The sequence below is a fragment of the Stegodyphus dumicola genome, chromosome X1 (genome assembly GCF_044657685.1).
Source record: "Stegodyphus dumicola isolate Sdum_Otavi_A_Nest chromosome X1, ASM4465768v1".
Classification (NCBI taxonomy): Eukaryota; Metazoa; Arthropoda; class Arachnida; order Araneae; family Eresidae; genus Stegodyphus; species Stegodyphus dumicola.
This window is the reverse complement of record NC_140780.1, coordinates 74256200-74275844: the sequence shown is the minus strand read 5'-3', so window position 1 is coordinate 74275844 and position 19645 is coordinate 74256200. Positions and strand designations below refer to the sequence as shown.

The window sequence follows — 19645 nt, the reverse complement described above, 5'->3', positions numbered from 1 at the left end:
CTGATGGTATGCTTACCCATTATAGGCACTAAATCACACTATTTGATTACACTATCCTATACGTGCTTTATAAAAGTTTTAGAAGTCTTTTCTTGGAGGAAGGCTGTTTCTAAAATTCTAAATTATTCTACTTGAGCTTGCCGTAGATGAATGCTGTATAGTCGGTCTTTTACTACATATGGTTCAGTAGCATAATTTTACTCAAAAAAATGTTTTGAGAATTAGATATTAAGAACCCACAAAATCTTATATCATACATAAGCAATTGGTGGTTTTATATGGAAAAGTTGTTTTTATACTTTTGTCAAACTATGTAATGTGCATGTTAAATTCCAATTAGCAAAAATTTGGCAGAATTATGTGACAATGCACTCTTACAGGGTTCGTATGGTCCTTAAGAGTCCTTAAAAGTCTTTAGGTTTTTTGGAATTGATTTTTGGTCTTTAAAAGTCCTTAATTTTGGCCGAAATCAGCAGAAGGTCCTTAATTTTAATCATCTGAAATTTCTGTCTGTTTTTACGACTGCCATTTTGAGTGTGACTTAGCATTTTGGAGGAATATTTTTGGCAATTCACTGACGTATATATGGTTATCTTTTGTTTCTATTTCTAATATAAATGTGGGATACTCGAGTTTCTACGCAAGAAGTGAAACATAAGCATTTTGAAATTCATTTTTTCTAATAAAGAGCTCTTAAACAACTTTTTGCTTTTGAGGGTGTGAATTCTTTTATTAAACTGTTCAAAATTTGGCGACTTTTAAACATTTTGGCGATTTTAAGATCAGTTTCTATAGAAACTTTTTAATTCCGAGATCTGAGAATTTTTCGATGATTTTTTTAAAACATCGTAAAATTGATTAATTTCATTAAAATAATGGTAATATATTGAAATTATATTTAAAAATAACATTAAAATAAAACATTTTTATTTTTCGCTGTCATAATAAAGTTTCATTTTGGCAACTTATTATAAAGTTTCATTTTGGCAACTTATTATACAATATTTTGAATCTGAAAAATGAACAAGGTATAATGCTATAAAGCACAATTTTTGAAACGGCTCTTAGCAAAAGCAAAATTAGTTATGTAATTAATTAAAAAGTCTTCTTTTTAATTTTGTCGTAGTAAGAGTTTTTTTCCATGTAATTGTCTCAGAATATTCAAAATTCTCAGAATATGCATCAGTTTTCTCTATAAAATTAATTTTATACTTTTTCCTTCTCCTTTTTTTTTTTTTTTTTTGTCCAAAATATTTCTGGCTTTTTGCTGTTACGATATTGGTAGGGATAATTTTTCTTCAGGATTTTAGACATTGCAACTTGGAAAGTCTAGAAGGATTTGAAGGCAAGATTTATAGACCCATGATTCTAGAAGATTCGAGAAATATGTGACAAAATTAAAAGTGTCTCCATGGTATCAACACGTAGTGGATGTATTTTACAGAAAGTTTGCAATGAATTTCTTACTTTTTGGAGAGCGTCTGGAAGAACAATGAAAACATAATATTTGAATCTTTTACTTCTGATACTAGAATCTTAACATGTTTATCTTCCCTTTATTTTCTCTACTTTTCACTAGACACAAGCATGGAAAATATCGAAAATGCTTCTAATCTTATCACATGGGCAGGCAATTATAGAAAGGGGTGTTTTTATTAATAAAGAAATTGAAAACTTAGAATTTAAAAGATTCATCTAATATGTCTTAATGCATCATACACATAGCTGGCACTTAGGCATTTTCCCACCTGATGCAATCTCTGTGGATCCTAAATTCTGCTGCCTAGTGCCTTTCTAAATTCTGCTTCCAATGCCTGCTCTAAATTCTAAAAGTTTTGCCATTTCTAGATTTCCTTCGGTGTGTTCCTAAATTCTAAAAATTCTGCCACATCAGCTCTGTAACCGGCTTTTGCCATATATATTTCATATTTCTTCTGAATGTTCATATTAGTAAAATAAAATTAGCCGCTTTTTCTGAACATTCTAAATGCATTTAGTGATTTTTTAAAATAACAGAAATCCTTAATTAAATCCAAAAATTCTAAAATGAAAAGGAAACATGTTGAAGAAAGAAACTGAGTACATAAAGAAAATTATTCTTCAAAGATATATGCAGTTATGATTATGTAAATTACCCAATTGTTTATGATTTAAGCCCTTACTATAATTTCCCATTTCTATTTCCTGATATGATAGAGTTACTGAGCCAGATTAAATTAAAATTAAATTGTATAATCTTTGACCACTAATCCACATTATTAGTTTGAATTTGACTGTTCTTGATTAATTACGTCACCGTGAGCTGTAATTGGTTTTGTTAGCATCAGAACATGCCTTTATGTTCTAAGTTCTTTTTAAATAAGAGGTTTAGTTAAACCTTTGTCTGATATTGTAGTTACTTTCAGACATAGCAATAATATGCTTCATGTCTGTCGGGGGGTTTTGGACTATATAACTTTTACCAAATCAAGTAAACCCTCATAAGTACATTGTAGAGAGGTTGACAATTCAGGAGATAAAGCACGCAGAAACTAGCGAGAGCATTGGTTTGCATATTGAGACAAATCTTTAATTGTTAGAAAATATGTTTAAAGAGAAGGAACTCGATATAAACTAGCCAAAATGTCCGGGAAGGCTTCAAATTAAAATTACGAATAAATATTTTGTTGAGTGTTGTTGTAACAAAACATAATATTACAAAACATAAATGTTTTGTAACAAATGTTTAAAAACTACAAAATGTTTAAATGTTTACAAATGTAATAAATGTTTAAAGCTTGTTTTGTAGCTTTTAATGTGTAATTATCCTAATATCATTTAAGAATCAATGTCATAAATTACATGTATTTTAAACTGTGAAATTTTATTAGATTTTGATTTTAATAGGGCTTTTTTGTTAAAAAATAAAATTTAATAGTGGTCATGTAAATCCATAATGACTACCTGACGCGCAACCCCTTCACTCTCCAGGTAGTCATCGACGATGTCAACTCTATGGGGGCGTGCGTTATCGTCCATTAAAACAAAAGTAGGGCCAACTGCTGCAGCGTAATATCTCACAATGGGTTCTAGGACTTCATCTGGATACCGGACAGCCATCAAAGAACCCCGTTTAAAGATCTGCAGGTCGGTGCGGTATCCCAATGAAATCCCTGTCCACACCATAATGCTTCCCCCTTGGAATGCGTGATGTTCGTTGATGTTTTGGGACTGATTGCGTATTCGTTGTTCACGCCATATCCTTATACGCTTGTCATCTGGCTCCAGAGCAAATCTTGACTCATCAGTAAACATGACATTGCCTCAGTCAAACACATTCCAATTGACATGTTCCCGGCATCACTGTAATCGTGCCCCTCTTGATTGGACGGATAGAGGAACACAAACTCGAGGTACCCGGACGTACAGTCCACTCATATGTCATCTTCGGCGTACAGTAACTGCATATATCGCCTTACCAATGGACGCTGTAACCATAGATGTCACACGTGTGGAGGTCACTCTGCGATTCCGCTTGGCTACAATAGCAATATATCGATCTTCCGCGGGGGGTTGTAACCCTTAAGCGACCGGCTACGGGCCTTCGGACAACTGTTTGTGTGGTTTGGAATTGTTTCCATAAACGTGAAATTACAGAATGATGAACGCCTTAAGAAAAGAGCAACATCTGTGATCGACTGTCCTGCTTCAATGTCTCCCACAGCACCCCAGCGCTCGGAATCTTCCATTCGTCTACTGGAAGGTCATAGAAACACGTATGTCTTGAAAACAGATTGTACGAAAGTTTTAAACACCTTCTATCAGCACTTATAATCAACTTCTGTAACCGTTCATAAAGCTGGCTTCTTATGAGCTGCGTTTTTTGCATATTTCTTGACATGAAAGCGCGATTGGCTGTTACCTAACATATTTGCATACTTCCATCTACCTTTGCAGTGAATTGCATCCTCTTCAATTCTGATTGGCTTCCGGAAATTAGCATTTTCCTCTCCGTGCTTAACTTTTGGAAGTGAATGTAATACAAAACATCTTATAACCTCTGGGGCTTTAATGCCCTATTGGAACCTTAAAGTATATTAACTGGGTTACTACCCCTCGAACTTTACACAAAGCTACGACACTAACTGCATCAAACAGAGCCTAACTAACTTTCAAAATTGCCAACCATGCCTACATCAGGCCTTTCAGGTTTGTTTTAATTAGCAGGTCTCTCTCTAGACAAGCAGCAGCAGTGACAACATTCAGTCTTTTGTTATGAATCATGCTGGTTATGATCTTACTTCTCATTTTAACCTATGCAGTTTGACATAAATACCTGCTACTAAACCTCTAGACTGACCAAGTATGTGACAAAATGAGACATAAAAAAATCAACATAAAGCTAACTGTTAGTAAAACTTAAATGCCACTTATCTTCTTTCAAATATGGCCAACTATTATAAGTGTAAAATATTTAATGCTACTTGATAAATTGCATACAGTTTATTTTATTCTCAAACTTATTATGTTCATTAATTCATGTTTAGTAATAATGCATACTACTTAGGGGATCTATTTTATTTTTAGGATGGTGTTACAAAAGTGAAATTCAGGCATAGATAATATTTTTAATTGAATTTATTCAGTTCCCTTTTGCTCATAGGTCCTTAATTTTTTTTTCATTAATGGTCCTTAAAAGTATTTAATTTCCGTGTGCAGAAATGTGTATGAACCCTGTCTTATATTTATGTTATATTGCATATTTTATCTGTTGCACATAAAAGAATAAGAAAATTTTGTGAGAGTTCCATTAAATAGCTAATAAATTTAAATTAACCATATTTATTCAAATTTGTTTTTATGTAATACGTGTATTTTCTGTTTAAAATTTTTCTTTGTTATAATATATGTATATATATTTATGTTATGTCAGGTACTATTTCAACATCATATAAAGTGGATCAGCATCATAAATTGGGGCCTGTTGACTATACCAGATATGTCAAACGGTAAGTGCTTTCATTCTGAAAGTGTTCATTGTTATTCAAAATTTACCTGTTGTGTTGTTTAGCTGTAAATAATAATTATTTTACTTTTTAGGTTTTCCAGTGCAACTGAATGTGGCAGTAGCTATTGCAAAGACTTAAATTATCGAGAACATTTTCATTGTTTGGACTGTAATTCGAGAGTAAGTGTCTTTGCTATTAATGCTGCCAAAAAAATGCACTTTTGAAAATGAGTAAAATAATCTTTTATAAATTCCATTGTTGTTTACATTTTTTAAATGTCTATTGATATGACAGTTAATAAATTTTAAAGGTATACTTTCATTTATATTTAAATGCAGGTAAAATAATTTCAGTACTCATTGTTTCAGCAAGACATAATTATCATATTTTCTTGTTTATTTTTATGTGTTTGAAAAAGTTTATTCTGCCTGTCATGTAATGAAACTTTTTCTTACTATTCATCACAGTTTTATTATATTTGTAGATTTTAACTGAATTAAACAAAAAATAGAATGCTTTTGTTTAGAATATATAAATTTTGTTATAGTGGAATGTTTCTCTGTCATACAATTTTCATAGTTTAAACTTCATTTAATGTAAATATGATGTATATCTTAGAAGGTGCCATGGTAAATTTTAAATATCAGATATGAGAACATTAGGTAATTACATTTTCTATCCCCAAGAATAAGATATGTTACTTATAGTTTGATTAATTTTAATAAGAAATTAGATATTATAAAGTCTAATTACACTGTCAAATTTTTAGGTTTTTGTAAAGAAAGAAGAAATGATTCGCCACTTTAAATGGCATAAGAAAAGAGATGATTCGCTTCAACATGGTTTCATGCGTTATAGTCCTATGGATGATTGCTCAGACAGATTTAGGGGCTGTTCTCACAACCGAAAGCAAACCCATTATCATTGCCTTAAGGTTAATATTTTAAAATTTTTTACTTGCTTTTTTTTTTTTTTTTTTTTTTCCCTCCTATGAAAATGACTTTCAGTATACATTTCGTACAGCTATAATATGACCATATTTTATTTTATGCCATGTGATCTATGCAGAGAAGGGGGAAAATTTAAATTGAAGTTATCGAACTTTAAAGATATACTTTAAAGAAAGTTTAATTTTTTTAATTTATTTTTTTATAAGTGTGAATCTATTTGGACTGAAACAAATGGTAAAACCTTTAGCATTTTAATTTTCATGTCATATTTGAAAAAGCTTAATAATGAGTTGTAACAGGATAGTGTCAGCTTTATAAAGCATATTGAAATAACTATAAACCTCCAAGGTTTATGGATGTAGAATTCCATACAAAAAGGTGGCTTTCCAATTTGTTACACACAAAAATATCTGACAGATCCTGATGTATCCGATCTTGGATTCGATGTATATCGGAGGAAAAGAAGTCAGTGTACAAAATGAGAGTCATTTTGCAATTATAATCCAGAAAATATCACTTATTCATGACATTTTGAAGAACTTTGAAATTTCACGGCCAAACCCATAATGCTTAGAGGATTGAGAAAAGAGAGCAGTCTAAAGGTAACAAATTTTGCTGAACATGTAGTCAAGAAAATAAATTTTTTACTACACTGCTTTACAGTAATTCTGAAAAGTATGATCTGTAGAATAGCTAATCTTAGAGAGCTATGTCGCATAATTTTGTTTTTAAATTATTACAGTCAAATACTGGAAATCCACAGCCCTGAAATCCTCCACCGTCTGAAAACCACACAAGCTCTCAAAATGAAACCATTTAGTTTACAGGTTCAGGAAACCGCAACATTGAGAAAGAAATACCGAAGAAAATGGAAATACCAAACATGATAATGGAAATATTTACAAAATCTTTGGCATCATGACAAAAGTTCTTCCCCTCAAATCTGCATCAAGGTAAAGAAGCATATGATTTCACTCAACTTCTCTTTTAAGTTCACGACTCATATGTTGTATTTCTTGAGCTTTGTTATTTCACTAGATTGTTTTAGTGCTGCCGTTTTGTCATTTTATCCTGATTTTTTGCAGATAAAGTTAAAAAGTATACTTAATTTCAACACTTCTTAATACAATGGCAGATAAAAAACATGTTGCATTGATGGTAATGCCAAAAGCGGAAATTTTGCAAAAGCTGGAGGAAGGTGTTTCTCCTCAGTTTATAGCAGAATTGTATGAAATTGTGACATGGACGGTATATAATATATGGAAAAATAAAGAAATTTTACAGCAACAGTGATTCCAAAACAGGAAATCTTTGTACAAGGAGAAATTGGCAAACCTCAATGCTGTCTTTGTACGAGTGGTTCCAGCAGCAGTGGAGTGATGGGGTACAAGTTTCAGGACCACTCCTGGAAAAGGGAAAACAGACAGATTCACACCAATTTAAAAATAGAAGAGGCGTGTGATTTCAGCAGCATTTGGTTGAACATATTTAAATAGAGACATGGTGTAAGTTATTTGAAAGCCTATGGGGCAAAACTTTTTCAGCAAATAGAGATGCTGCAAAGGAATCTATTCATGAATTTTCTGTGGGTAGAAGAAAATCTTAGTCCAGAACAGAATTTTAATATGGATGAGACTAGACGTTTTTGGTGAATTCTGCTTTACTTTGTGATTATTAAAAAAAATTAACCGTCAAAGATTGCATCTATCTCTTAGCAGAATCATGGAATTTTGTTTCCCTTACAACATTAGTAAATCGCTGGCGTAATATTTGACCATCTTCTCTGCGTATTGAAACTGAGACCGATGACAGTGAATTTTTGTGGTTTTAGGGTCTAGGCAGCAAAAGTTAAAGCAAGAGCTTCTGTATTAAAAAAAAAAAAAGAACAAATGAGGAGGCTTCGCAAGAAGAAGATATAGTTGAATGGAGGATGGGTCCAAAATGAGCCAACACTGGCATGTTAGATGACTGACGATAAAATTATTGGCTCTGTTTTATTTTATAATATTTTTTAATGAAAATTTTGAAGATGGTGAAAAATACCTAAATTTTTTTTAAACAAAAGAGCTGTGTCACAGAGCAAGAGATTATGACTCTATATAATTAACCCCCCCCCTCAAAAAAAAGTTGGAGCACTGAAGTTTTAAAACAGACCTCTATCAGAAAAATGTTTGAAACATGCTGTATTAATATCCATTATTTTATATGTCTTTATTGTATATGTCCTAAATGTTTTTATATGTTCTGTGTCATGTATGACCTTATTTGTTCTGCACTTTTGATCTAAATGTTATGATTTACCTTTTCTGTCCTGAAATCTGCACAGCCTCTGTTCCCAAGCATTGAAAAGTTTTGATCTTTTACTCTATTTTGTTTTCTAGTTATTTTGCAAAATGTATATTTTTTATTTCTTTATTGTTATAGGAAAGTTGTGACAAAGTATATATAAGTACATCAGATGTACAGATGCATGCAAATTACCATAGAAAAGATACAGCTATTATTCAAGAAGGCTTCCAAAGATTTCGTGCAACAGAAAACTGTGCTACTGCCACTTGTTTGTTTTTTGGTCAACGAACAACACATTTTCACTGTCGAAGATCAGGATGCAGTTTTACCTTTAAAAATAAAGCAGATATGGGTAATAATGTTAACTCAGTTTACTTTTGGGTGATTTAAATTCCATGTAAGTGTTTGCTTTATAGTTTTTCTCTAATTCTTTATGTATTTTATAGAAAAGCATAAAACTTATCACATTAAGGATGAGCAACTGAACAAAGATGGATTCAAAAAATTTATGAAGCATGAACATTGTACATTTGAGAATTGTCGCTTTTCACGTGTGTGTAATCATATTCATTGCATTCGACCAGGTATGCTAAATATATTATGTAGTTTAATTGGTTATTCAATAGAGAAAAATTATTGAACTGAGATATTTTACTTTTACAGGTTGTACATATGTTTTACATTCAAGTGGTCAGCTTTATTCACACAAAAGGAAACATGAAAGACGGGATACGGAACTAGCATACCGAAAATTCAAGCTTGCTCAAAGTATGATGAAAACACTGACTGAAGCTGGTAGCCTGTCTCAAACATTTCTTCCTGAACCAGTAAGTTAGCATTGTTTCTTGCTGTTATGGGTAAATTTATTATGCACTGGTAATAGGTGATTTTAACATGAGAAACATCTTTAGCAGAGCCTTTCTTTCAAAATGCTTACTCAAGTATATTAGGTTGTGATTATATTATATTATATTTGCACTTATCATGCATATGATTTGTCAAGTGTTGCCACTGAACTGGCATAAAATCTTTAATTTCCACATGGTCTAAGAAACGGTCTGAGCCTTCTAAATTCAATAAACACATTTCTTAATAATTTAAATCTTTCTTTATTTTTGTATCTATCTAACTGATATTACTTAAATTGCATGCATTTATAATATATCTAACTGATAATCTTGAATATATGCAGATTTAACTAAAATAACATGCCAAAGAACATTAAAGATAATATAGCAATAAGACTCAGTGCACGTTACATAAATTTCCAGTATTAGTTCTGAAAGTTAAAAAGAGCATTCTTCAGCTTTGGGAGGGAAAATTATGAAAGAGAAGCTTGTGCTCGCATGATAACGATAGACAAAAACCTCAAGAGGGTTCCAGCTAAGGAAACAGAAACAAAGTAACAGGTGCCATCTATTGTCAAAAAGTGGAAACAACTGTGGAATAATTTCTTGAAAAGCTGAAATTAAAGATGGATTAGAATTAGGATTGTTAACTAGAACTGAAATATTTTTATGAATATATTTCCATGATATATTTATATGGGAAACAGCTGTTGTATGATGTCAGGATCATTTATTTGGGGGGCAGTACTGCATGGTATATCATCTGTTTTATGTGTAACTCTTTCCAATATATAAATGAATACATTGTCAATTTAAATAGGGGAAGAGTAGCATAATAAAAAAAGTACTAAATAATAAAAGAGATAATAAACTATGTGATTATGTACATTATAAATTCATTTGTAATCAGATTTTAGTATTTGTTCATGGAAATAGAATATCAAATTGCTTGATTATCTTTTGAGTAGCTCTAATAAATGCTCAAGTCTTCATATAGGAAAATGAAGGGGTAGAATGAAATAGCATTGCATTTATTATGTGCCCAAGATAGTGCTGAGAGACTGCTAAAAAAGCAGAATTTTAAAGAGCAACTACTTTAAGAAACTGAAGGAATGAATATGGGTACAGTTTATAAAGTTGTTTATGTGGCCTGAGAGGGGCTCTTTGATAGGTAAATAAGAAAATTAGGCTTCTAAAGCTCATGACTAACAAGCTAGAAATTGAAATGTCAAGAATTGTGAAGAAAGTGAGTAAAGGAAGGGGCCATTGTTTCCTGTACTGCAAAGATACCAAAGATGCATCTGATAAGATGGAAAATGATGAGAGGCAAAAATCATACAGTAGAAGTAAAGAAATCCACAAAGCTTGGGACCAGAGGTTGTGCGGATTTCAGGACAGAAAAGATAAGTCATAATATTCAGACTAAAAGTGCAAAATAAATAAGGCATATTAGATACATTTAATTAAATTATTATATACATTATTGCAATAACTTATTATATGCATTAAATTATTATTACATATGTAAACTGATTATGTTATTCAATTATTCATTGTATTATCTATACACAGCATCGAGGTTTGCTGATTTCACCTCATGCAAAGATTTCTGGTTTTGGATTCCAGTGCTAGAATCACTGTTGCTGTAAAATTTCAACAGCTTTTCTTTATTTTTCCGTGTATCATAAACAATCATATCGCAATTCCATACGATTCTGCTATAAAATGCACCTGTCTCCATCTTTTGCAGAATTTGGATTTTTTGCATTACCGTCAATGCAATGTGTTTACGTTTTTCAACATTGCAAGCAGAAAAATCATGAGTGCATTTCTTATCTGTAATTGTATTAAAAAGTACTGAAATTAAAAATGTTCTTAATTTATTCACAAAATATCCGGATAAAAAAAAAGGCAGCACTAAATAATCTTGTGAAATAACAAAAATTTGAAAATACAATAACGTGAATCATGAATCATCTGCTTTCTTACCTTGATGCAGATTATAGGGAAAAAAACTTTTATCATGATGTCAATAATTTGATATTTCCATTATGACTCATTGTTATTCTTTAATTATGACATCATTATTTGGTAAGTATTTTTTGTTCGATATTTCATACTCAATGCTGCGGTTTCCGAAACCTATAAACTGAATGTTTATATTTTGAGAGGCAACGTGAATTTCAGGAGTTGGCAGATTTCAAGTCGGCGGATTTTCGGTGTTTGACTATCACCCAAAAAATATTTAGAAGTGAGCAAGTTCAGCTGCTTATGAAATTGTGATCTCTAAAGCATATGGATAGCAAATGGTCTGACCAAATTATCTGGAATGATTTGGTAATTAAGTACTTCTGAAAAATTTGCAGTATCACAGTTAAGTCCAGTGCTGAAGAAATTATCATAAAGTTTAGAAGTGTGGAGTGTCAATTTTCAAGTCGTCATGGATCAGTTTGTTTTTAATCAGGTAATGAGCGTTTACAATTCTCACAGTCTTATTCTGTACTACCTGAAGTGTGTAGAAGTTTGCATTTGAGACTGAAATCTAGGCTGGAACTATATAACATACAGTTGGCTTTATAATGAATAGGTAAATCCTTATGCTCTTCTTGAGAGACAATCCAGAGTAGCTTTCAAGGAGTACAGAAATTTGGTTGGCGATACCATCTATTATGTACTTACTATGGCAAATCCATGTGAGCCTATGGTTAGTGATAATCCCAGATAACTGACATTATTTTACATGGTTCACAGTTCCCACAAAATAAGGAGGAATGAGTTACTGTGTTATTAACTTGCAGTATGGACCAAACAATTAAAAAGACAGCACCGGTTATTGACAAAAGTTGGAAACCTCGATGTTTGAATGGAGTCAAAAATGTACCTCTAACTTACCATAGCAAGAAGAACTTGTGAATAACAATTACAGTACAAAGTCCGTAATGCGGACTTTTCGGGACTTCAGCGATTCCGGATTATAGATGATCAATTTAAATCTGGTGAGATGGCATGCAGAAATTATACAATTAAAAATATGAAACTGTAATTTATGAAATAAAGAGCAGTTATGATCTAAAGGGTATCAAAATTTACAAAAAAAAAGGAGCTTAATATTTATTTGTTTACTTTATTAAACATTTCTTTCAATGTAAGTTGTTTAAGTTGCTTTGTTTTTTGTGCTAAACGTGTATGCATAAACATTAAACGCGCATGCGTAAAGCATATAAAAAAAGTTTGAAGTCCATATTATAGATCATTCCGTATTATAGGTTATAGTCCGTATTATAGATAATGGACGTCCCGATTACAGACTTTGTACTGTATTAGTTTTTTACTGATTTTCCTTTGAAATGGGATTACCTCTGGACAGACATCTTGGAAACTGGAACAGACATCTTTAACATTGGATAATGGAACAGACATTGATAAATTGGCAATGGATCTTGAACAGACATCTTGGAAAAAGAGTCCTTTATTCAGTCCATATATACAGATGGCATGCCAAAAAAAATCGTCCAAATGGATTTGACAATGATCAAAATGGATAATTCAGTTGCTGAAATGTGATACCGGAAATTTTTCGTAATTATAATACTTCCTTTACTTCATACAAGGAAGCAAAAATAAGTTTTGTAAAACTATTGTTGAACAGTATGAAACAAATGAGGAAGGAATAATTATTTGTAACAGATAAAACTTCATCAAGGATGTAATTATGAAAGTATTTTTGTAAAAAAATTAAAAAGGAATTTCAAAATTGCATAAGTAGTAAAAAATTTAACATTTTATATTATTTTAGGATTAGTTATTGAAATTGTTGGCTAGTTATTGAATTGTTAATTATTGAATTGTTAGCTATTAATTCCCTTAAAAAGTTGTAACAGATAAAGTTTTAAACTGATATGATGTGCAACATACAAATTGCCATCTATCATCAAATATTTTTAAATGTTGCTTTATAAACTCAAATATGTTTGGAGCGAAAATGATTTAATAAGCGGCGGATACTGTATAAATATTTCGATGCTGATAGATGTTAAGATTCTTATTATTATAAATAATTTTATATGAAAACAAACTTCTATTAATATAAAAATTAAAATACGTGTATGAAACTATGTATGAAAGTTATATATGAAAACAAGCTTCCATTAATATATGGTTTTAATAAAAGTTTCACAAAAATATGATTTGATATGGCCATTAATCCATTCTTTCAGAAGAGTCTGGGAGGGAAAAAAATGTTTTACCAAACATATATGAACATAAATGCATTCTGTCAGAAAGAATTGCAATAAAATATTTTGTTTATAATGTATTGGTCATCTTTGATGCCACAGAATTAATTTTCATAATTTTTTAAGTGCCAAAAAGTGTGAGAAAGAATTGTTATAAAATATTTTGTTTATAATGTATCAGTCATCTTTGACGTTGTAGAATTAATTTTTATAATTTTTTGTAAGTGCCAAAAAATTACGTTAATTATACATAACCGTTATTTATTTATTTCGCCCCTGAAGCCTTCTTCTGGAGAATCATCCTCAAGTCCAGCTCCTGGTTCTATGCCTCCTACATCTATGTCTTCATCTGGTCACTTCAATAGTTTCATTTCTGATGATGGATCCTTATCAAATTGTTATCCTTCTAAGACTGATAAAAAGGAATGCATATATAGCATAGCTGATATGAATAATATCCATGGCCAACACTATGCATCTGTAACCAATGAAAATACTTTAACATCATCATCATGTATTAGTGGAGATAATACTAACATGCCAGAAGAAAGCTCAGCTGTTGACTTAAGTGTAGATCATGCTAAAGATTCTGAAGATCTGTGGAAAGTTTACTTAACAAGGTATTCCTAAATATTGTGATTCATAAAATACATGTAATGCAAATCATTATTTGAAATGACAAGGAAGAAATATTTTATAGGGTACAAAATTAAATGTGTCTTTTTACATATTTACAGGTTTGGAGCAAATGATGTGTGCCAGCAACAGTGTGAATTTCTATATAAGGATCATTACCACTGTGCAACTGACAACTGTAGTATGACATTCAGAGCAAAAGATATCTTAGGTGTCAGAGAGCATGCATGGTAAGATTGTTTACTAGTTTAGTTACATTTTTAATGTTTTTATTAAACTTTTTAGTGTATGGAAATGTTAACCTAAAAGTTAAATTACTTGTTTAGCTGAAGATATTTTTCATATTTGCGCAATCTGAATGTCTTACTTGCATTTAATTAGTCTTTTGGTTTTACACAATTGCCAAAATGTAGTAGTACATCTAATATTTTCACAATTGTTAAATTTTATGTAATCTGAATAAATGCTTTTTTACTGTTACTTCTATTTTGCATTTCTTAAAAAAAAATGTAAAGTTGTGCACACCGTTGCAAGGCTTAAATTATATATTTGTATAACTGATTAAGGTAAGTCTAGAATAAAACAACCCTGAAATTCATTAACACCCATTGAGATCCAAATAATTCATTATGGTGTGAAGATCACAGTTCCTGTAACTTCACCAGTTCATGATTGATTTAATAACAGGTATGAAATTTGTTTTAAAATATGCATACTGTGAGAACAGGTGATGCAAAGAATTTGGATTTATATGTAGGTAAGTTCATATAAATTTCGTCTACCACCATTGTTTATTCAGTACACCTCTTCTTTACTGTCTGGTGCTTCTTGAAAGTTAAGACTCAAGGGGATAAGCATTAAAAAGTAATAAAATGAAATCTTGAAGAGCGTAACAGTAGGAAGTTCAAGGGCTTAAAACACTACAGTATTCATACTTTAACATTTAATTTTACACATTTCTGCTTTTAATTTCATATTATTCAAATTAACATCAAAATTATATATTAAATATTCCTTAACACGGTGTGCACAGGTATTCTTTGAAATTTCTTGGATTTCCCACAGTTATAATTGATAAATTGGCAATTTCAAAACATAATAGCTTTTCTTTTTGTATGCCAGTATTCTTTGCTAATTTTCCGTGTAAAATGAAAGATAGTTATTGATTTCCGTATCCTTTTCAGCAATCATGAATACCAGGAACAAGTAACCAAATCTTTCTACACTGTAGTTGAAATCGATCAAAATGGTGCTTGTCCCCCAGACTGTCATTATAAAGCCAAAGAAAAACACTACCATTGCAAATGGGTAAGGCATCAATTTAATAATAATTTATAGTAATTTTACTATTCAAGAAGTCACCTGTCATTCCTCTTGCTTTCATTAAAATAGTTTTTGAAAGTATTTTACTGTTGTTTGCAATACCTTTTTGGAAAATACATTTGTTATCAAATGCTGCTGGTTTCTAAACTATATGACAACCATTCATTTTGAGAAGAATCATATCTTTAAGTCAAGCATGTGGCTGCTCACTGAATCAATCAGGAGGTAATTGAACTTAATACTGAACCTCGATGTGATATATATTACACAAAGGAGGACACAGAAAAGTGCTGCTTTATGTTAACTTCTATAATCAGATCAGCATGTATGCGGTAATTAATGTTTAACTTTTGTTAGATGCCTAGAATAGTTTCCTTTTTAAGTGTATTGTAAAATTAACTATCAAAATTATTGAGAAAGAAAGAGTGTGACTTCTGCTAAAATAACAAATATACAAGGATTGAGTTGTTTGTAAGAATGTCAAAGGTATTTGGATTCTGTGTAGCAATGAGTACTTGCTAAGTGTCATAAAACAAGTCTATTTTATAATGAGTGAAATATTGCCATTAAGTTATTGACCTGGGTTTGAAGGTGATATAGGAATTAAAAAAAAAGTGCAGAATAATATCCTTAATTACATTCTGTTGCATAAAGGTTTATATAATGCATCAAAGGTAAGTGGAAACAGATTTTTTAATGTATTACTCATCATTTTGTAATGGAATTTTTTGTATTTACTGTATGCAGTTACAAGGTTGGTAATTATACAGGATTTCTTATTTTGGTCATTTTTCTTAGGTTTTTCTGAAAGTGGTAAGTTTCATACTCAGACATCTATATGCAGCTTCTTTATCTACTTTGAATGTTGTTATCAATTTATGCACTTCCATGACATCTTATTACTTGGAAATAATTTTTTAGTTAAGTAGTACCTAATCTGATTTTAGGAAAATTGTCAAGAAGTCATCAGCAGCGATGACAATCCTTTCAGAAGACTTGATCATTATAAAATACATAAGTATTCTCGAAAGCTAAGTGCTCAGAAAGAACATCCACCTAGTTCAAGTTGTGTGACGTCTGTCATGGACAGCATGTTTCGGAGGAAGAGAGGCCGTCCACCAAAGAATCGACTTATTGAGGTATTTGTTTATATTTTCTTAATGTAGGTTTGTTTCATATTTCTGTTTTGAGTCCCTTGCAGAAAGCCTTAATGTTTTCTGTTCTAAATGTTTGAATATGAACTTGTTTTAAAAATAAATTGCTTCTGTGTTCAATTCCTAAATTACTTAAAAGGTTACTGAAGAAGTTTATAAATTATGTACTGTTGGTGAATTTAATGTGTTTTATTATTTCTTATTTTAAATAATCTCTGTAACCATCTAACCCCCCGGGGGTTGACTCAGGCGAACACCTGGGCAGTACTGTACCTAGGCAGTCTCAACCATGGGGGCATAATAGCAGACTTCACAGAAGGCCTGAGAGCTCTCAGGACAGAGTAGGGCTCAGTAGGGACCGCACAGGTGCCTTGCTCTGCCCTTGCTCTGTGGGGTCACAACATTGTGGATTGATCAAGGGTGGGGCGGCACTTAATTCCGATAGGCATCTATTGGGTCACATTAGGATGTAAGCCATCTCGTTCCATCAGAGTTGTAACCATCTAATATAAGTGACTTACTGAATTCCATAATCAGATAAGAAAGAAGTATAACTAAATCTACCAATTCAAAATTTCATATTTTTGCAAATTATATTGCATTATTTTTGGTGTTCTTAGACAGTCCTTTTGTACACATGGTGAATAAGCACTTTATGATTTTGAAACCTGTATATCCAACAAAAGGTGTAGCGGAAGTGTGTAGGAAAAAGAGGATTGGAATGGTGGAACTATTAAATGGTTAAAGCATGACTGAGTTCTTGAGAAAATTCTTTAGTTCATTAATTTTATTAACTCATTATAATCTGACATGTTGTATGTAAGTGGATAAATCTTGAGAATGCTTCTTGAGATTATCTACACTTTTTTGTATGTTCTGAAGACATATTTCCTGTTTACAAGATGCTTATTTCACATGTTATATGTATGTGGATAAATCTTGATAATTGCTTTTTGAGTTTTATCTGCGCTCTGTTAGATGTTCCTAAGCTATGTTTTCTGTTTATAAGATACTTTGACAATTATCATCAGCATTCATGCTCTGAAGAAGAGGTTTAAAGTGTTCAGATTTAATGTAGTGCTTATCAGTCTACATCATCTACTTATAATCTACTGAGACATGCCAGTCTGTTGCAGTTGATTATGTTTGGAATTATATATTTATCATGTATTGTCTTATTGCAGACATAAAAAATTATAAAGTTTTTACTGTAATGGGAAATGTCTCTGGTGAGAACTATAATTCTGCATTGTAGATTACTTATGCCCAGCAGCATTATTTGTTATGACCTTTGTTAACATTCAGTAAGTAATACATAGTATATTGAGTTATGGCTATTACACAACTGTAACTTCTACAGTATGACTAGAGAAGCCCATCATCATGTAATGCTGGTGTGTGTGTCAAGGGATCAGTTTTGTCAATTGGAATAAGTACATCATACAATCAGTTCACTGTTTGCATTGTTGTTTAAGTCATCCACCCATGGCTTAAGAAAAGCTAACAAATAATACGCCAACAGGGAAGTCTCAGTACTGTTCATTATCATCAGTGTTATCAACCAGGAGGTGAAAATTAAAAATGAATGTCCTATTTTGGGGGATTAGTAATGTTTTGTAAGGCTCTCAATATTTTAAAAAGTCATAAAATTGTAAATTATAGTTATACGTAGTCAATAAGCATTTAAAATAAAATTTCATGAAATAACTTTTTATTAGACAGAATGGTAGTGTTATTCTTCCAGATAATTTGAACAAGTACCCCCGTATATATTCAATTACACTTGTAATGTTTCATGTAGCAAGTTTAATTCGATTCTTTTACGGAATTCTTACACAGGATTTTTAATTGCTAAATCTCCTCAAATGTTATATCCTGATCTTGAGTGTATATTTTCAAATCGTGAATGAAGATTTTTTTCTGTGTTAGAATATTTTTGCACCTACAATTCTTGGAAAAATTGTGGAATATTCATACAAGCTATAATTAATAATCTTGGGAATTTATAAATGTGATAATCCGCTATGCTTTAGTAAACTAGAGGTGAACTGTCATGTGAATATTCATATTAAGATCTTAAGAATTTGCCAAAGTTTTGACTCTTAGCTTGAACTGAACGTCTGTCAAGTTGTACATGTTCTTTTTATCTGAACGTTCTTGGAATGTGATTACCATAAGAATGCATTTTATCAGCTTAACTAAAATATACATTTTAGTACATTTCTTCCTGGGATGTTTTTTTCATTGTATTCTATGATATTGGGAATCATCTGTAAAAGCTCTGTGATTCTTGCAGATACCTCATTTAAGGAGTTTAATAGGTGTAATATATATATTATATTGAGATAATTAATTATTTTCACATTTCAGTTTCCAATGGGTACCTCTCATCTACCTCAAGCAATATATACAAGCTTTAAACTTCCAAAGCCATCAGAACTTTCTCATAACTTTCCTACATCATATGGACCATTTACATCTGCCTACAATGCAGTGTCTCTCTTACCTCCACCACCTGTTACAATGATGTCAACTCCTTCCAGTATTCCACAGTTAATTCCAGTAACTGGTCTTGGACAATGTATTTTCCCTTCGCCTAATTTGCTAGAAATTCCTCCTCCTCCACATCTAGAAAAACAAGAAAATAGTCCTGTTTCATCATCTCCTTCAGAAAATCAAGATTTTCATGAGCAAACAAAGCCAGAGGTAAGTTTCTGAAAAATTATATTAAGAATTGTTGTATGCTTATCCTGTGATGTATGTACAAACTATGGCATTGTTTTAATTTGGCTTAACATCATATATAGTTTTAATGAAATCCTGGTTCCTTGATAAATTCATAATTGTGTAAATAAGATGTACGTTTTACAAACTATTCCATAATGTTTGGCTTGAGTATTGAAGTTATTTATTATACATAATAGTATTCAGTAGCTCTAAGAACTTAATGTGAATTTCTTAAATAGTTTAAAATGCCGAAAGTCGGCCGTCTTCAAAATATTCCATTTGTGGGATGATTACTTTTACTATCACTCATGCAGTTTCCACAGTTAATTCCAGTAGCTGATCTTGGACAATGTATTTTCCCTTCGCCTAATTTGCTAGAAATTCTTTGCTCTAAGCCATCTTTTGCAGTTATCTGAAATGCTATCTTTGTTGCTGCTGCTTTTAACTCATTTCTTGATACAGAAAGCTTCCTTGCCGATTTGTTTCGTCAATGGA

The 19645-nt window shown here is 31.5% G+C and overlaps 1 protein-coding gene across 6 annotated transcripts in view; it reads left to right on the top strand.

The window, feature by feature from the left end:
• Positions 1-19645, top strand: part of LOC118183188 (zinc finger protein castor homolog 1-like) — a 784355-nt gene that overhangs the window by 747420 nt on the left and 17290 nt on the right. For all 6 annotated transcript variants that reach the window (XM_085807761.1, XM_035352643.2, XM_035352641.2 and 3 more), the window contains 11 exons: positions 4913-4988; positions 5080-5167; positions 5758-5922; positions 8363-8579; positions 8674-8811; positions 8891-9054; positions 13593-13930; positions 14048-14176; positions 15131-15254; positions 16217-16408; positions 18794-19129. In XM_085807761.1, the coding sequence (XP_085663887.1) occupies positions 4913-4988; positions 5080-5167; positions 5758-5922; positions 8363-8579; positions 8674-8811; positions 8891-9054; positions 13593-13930; positions 14048-14176; positions 15131-15254; positions 16217-16408; positions 18794-19129 (1967 nt within the window). The remainder of the gene's footprint in view (positions 1-4912; positions 4989-5079; positions 5168-5757; positions 5923-8362; positions 8580-8673; positions 8812-8890; positions 9055-13592; positions 13931-14047; positions 14177-15130; positions 15255-16216; positions 16409-18793; positions 19130-19645) is intronic.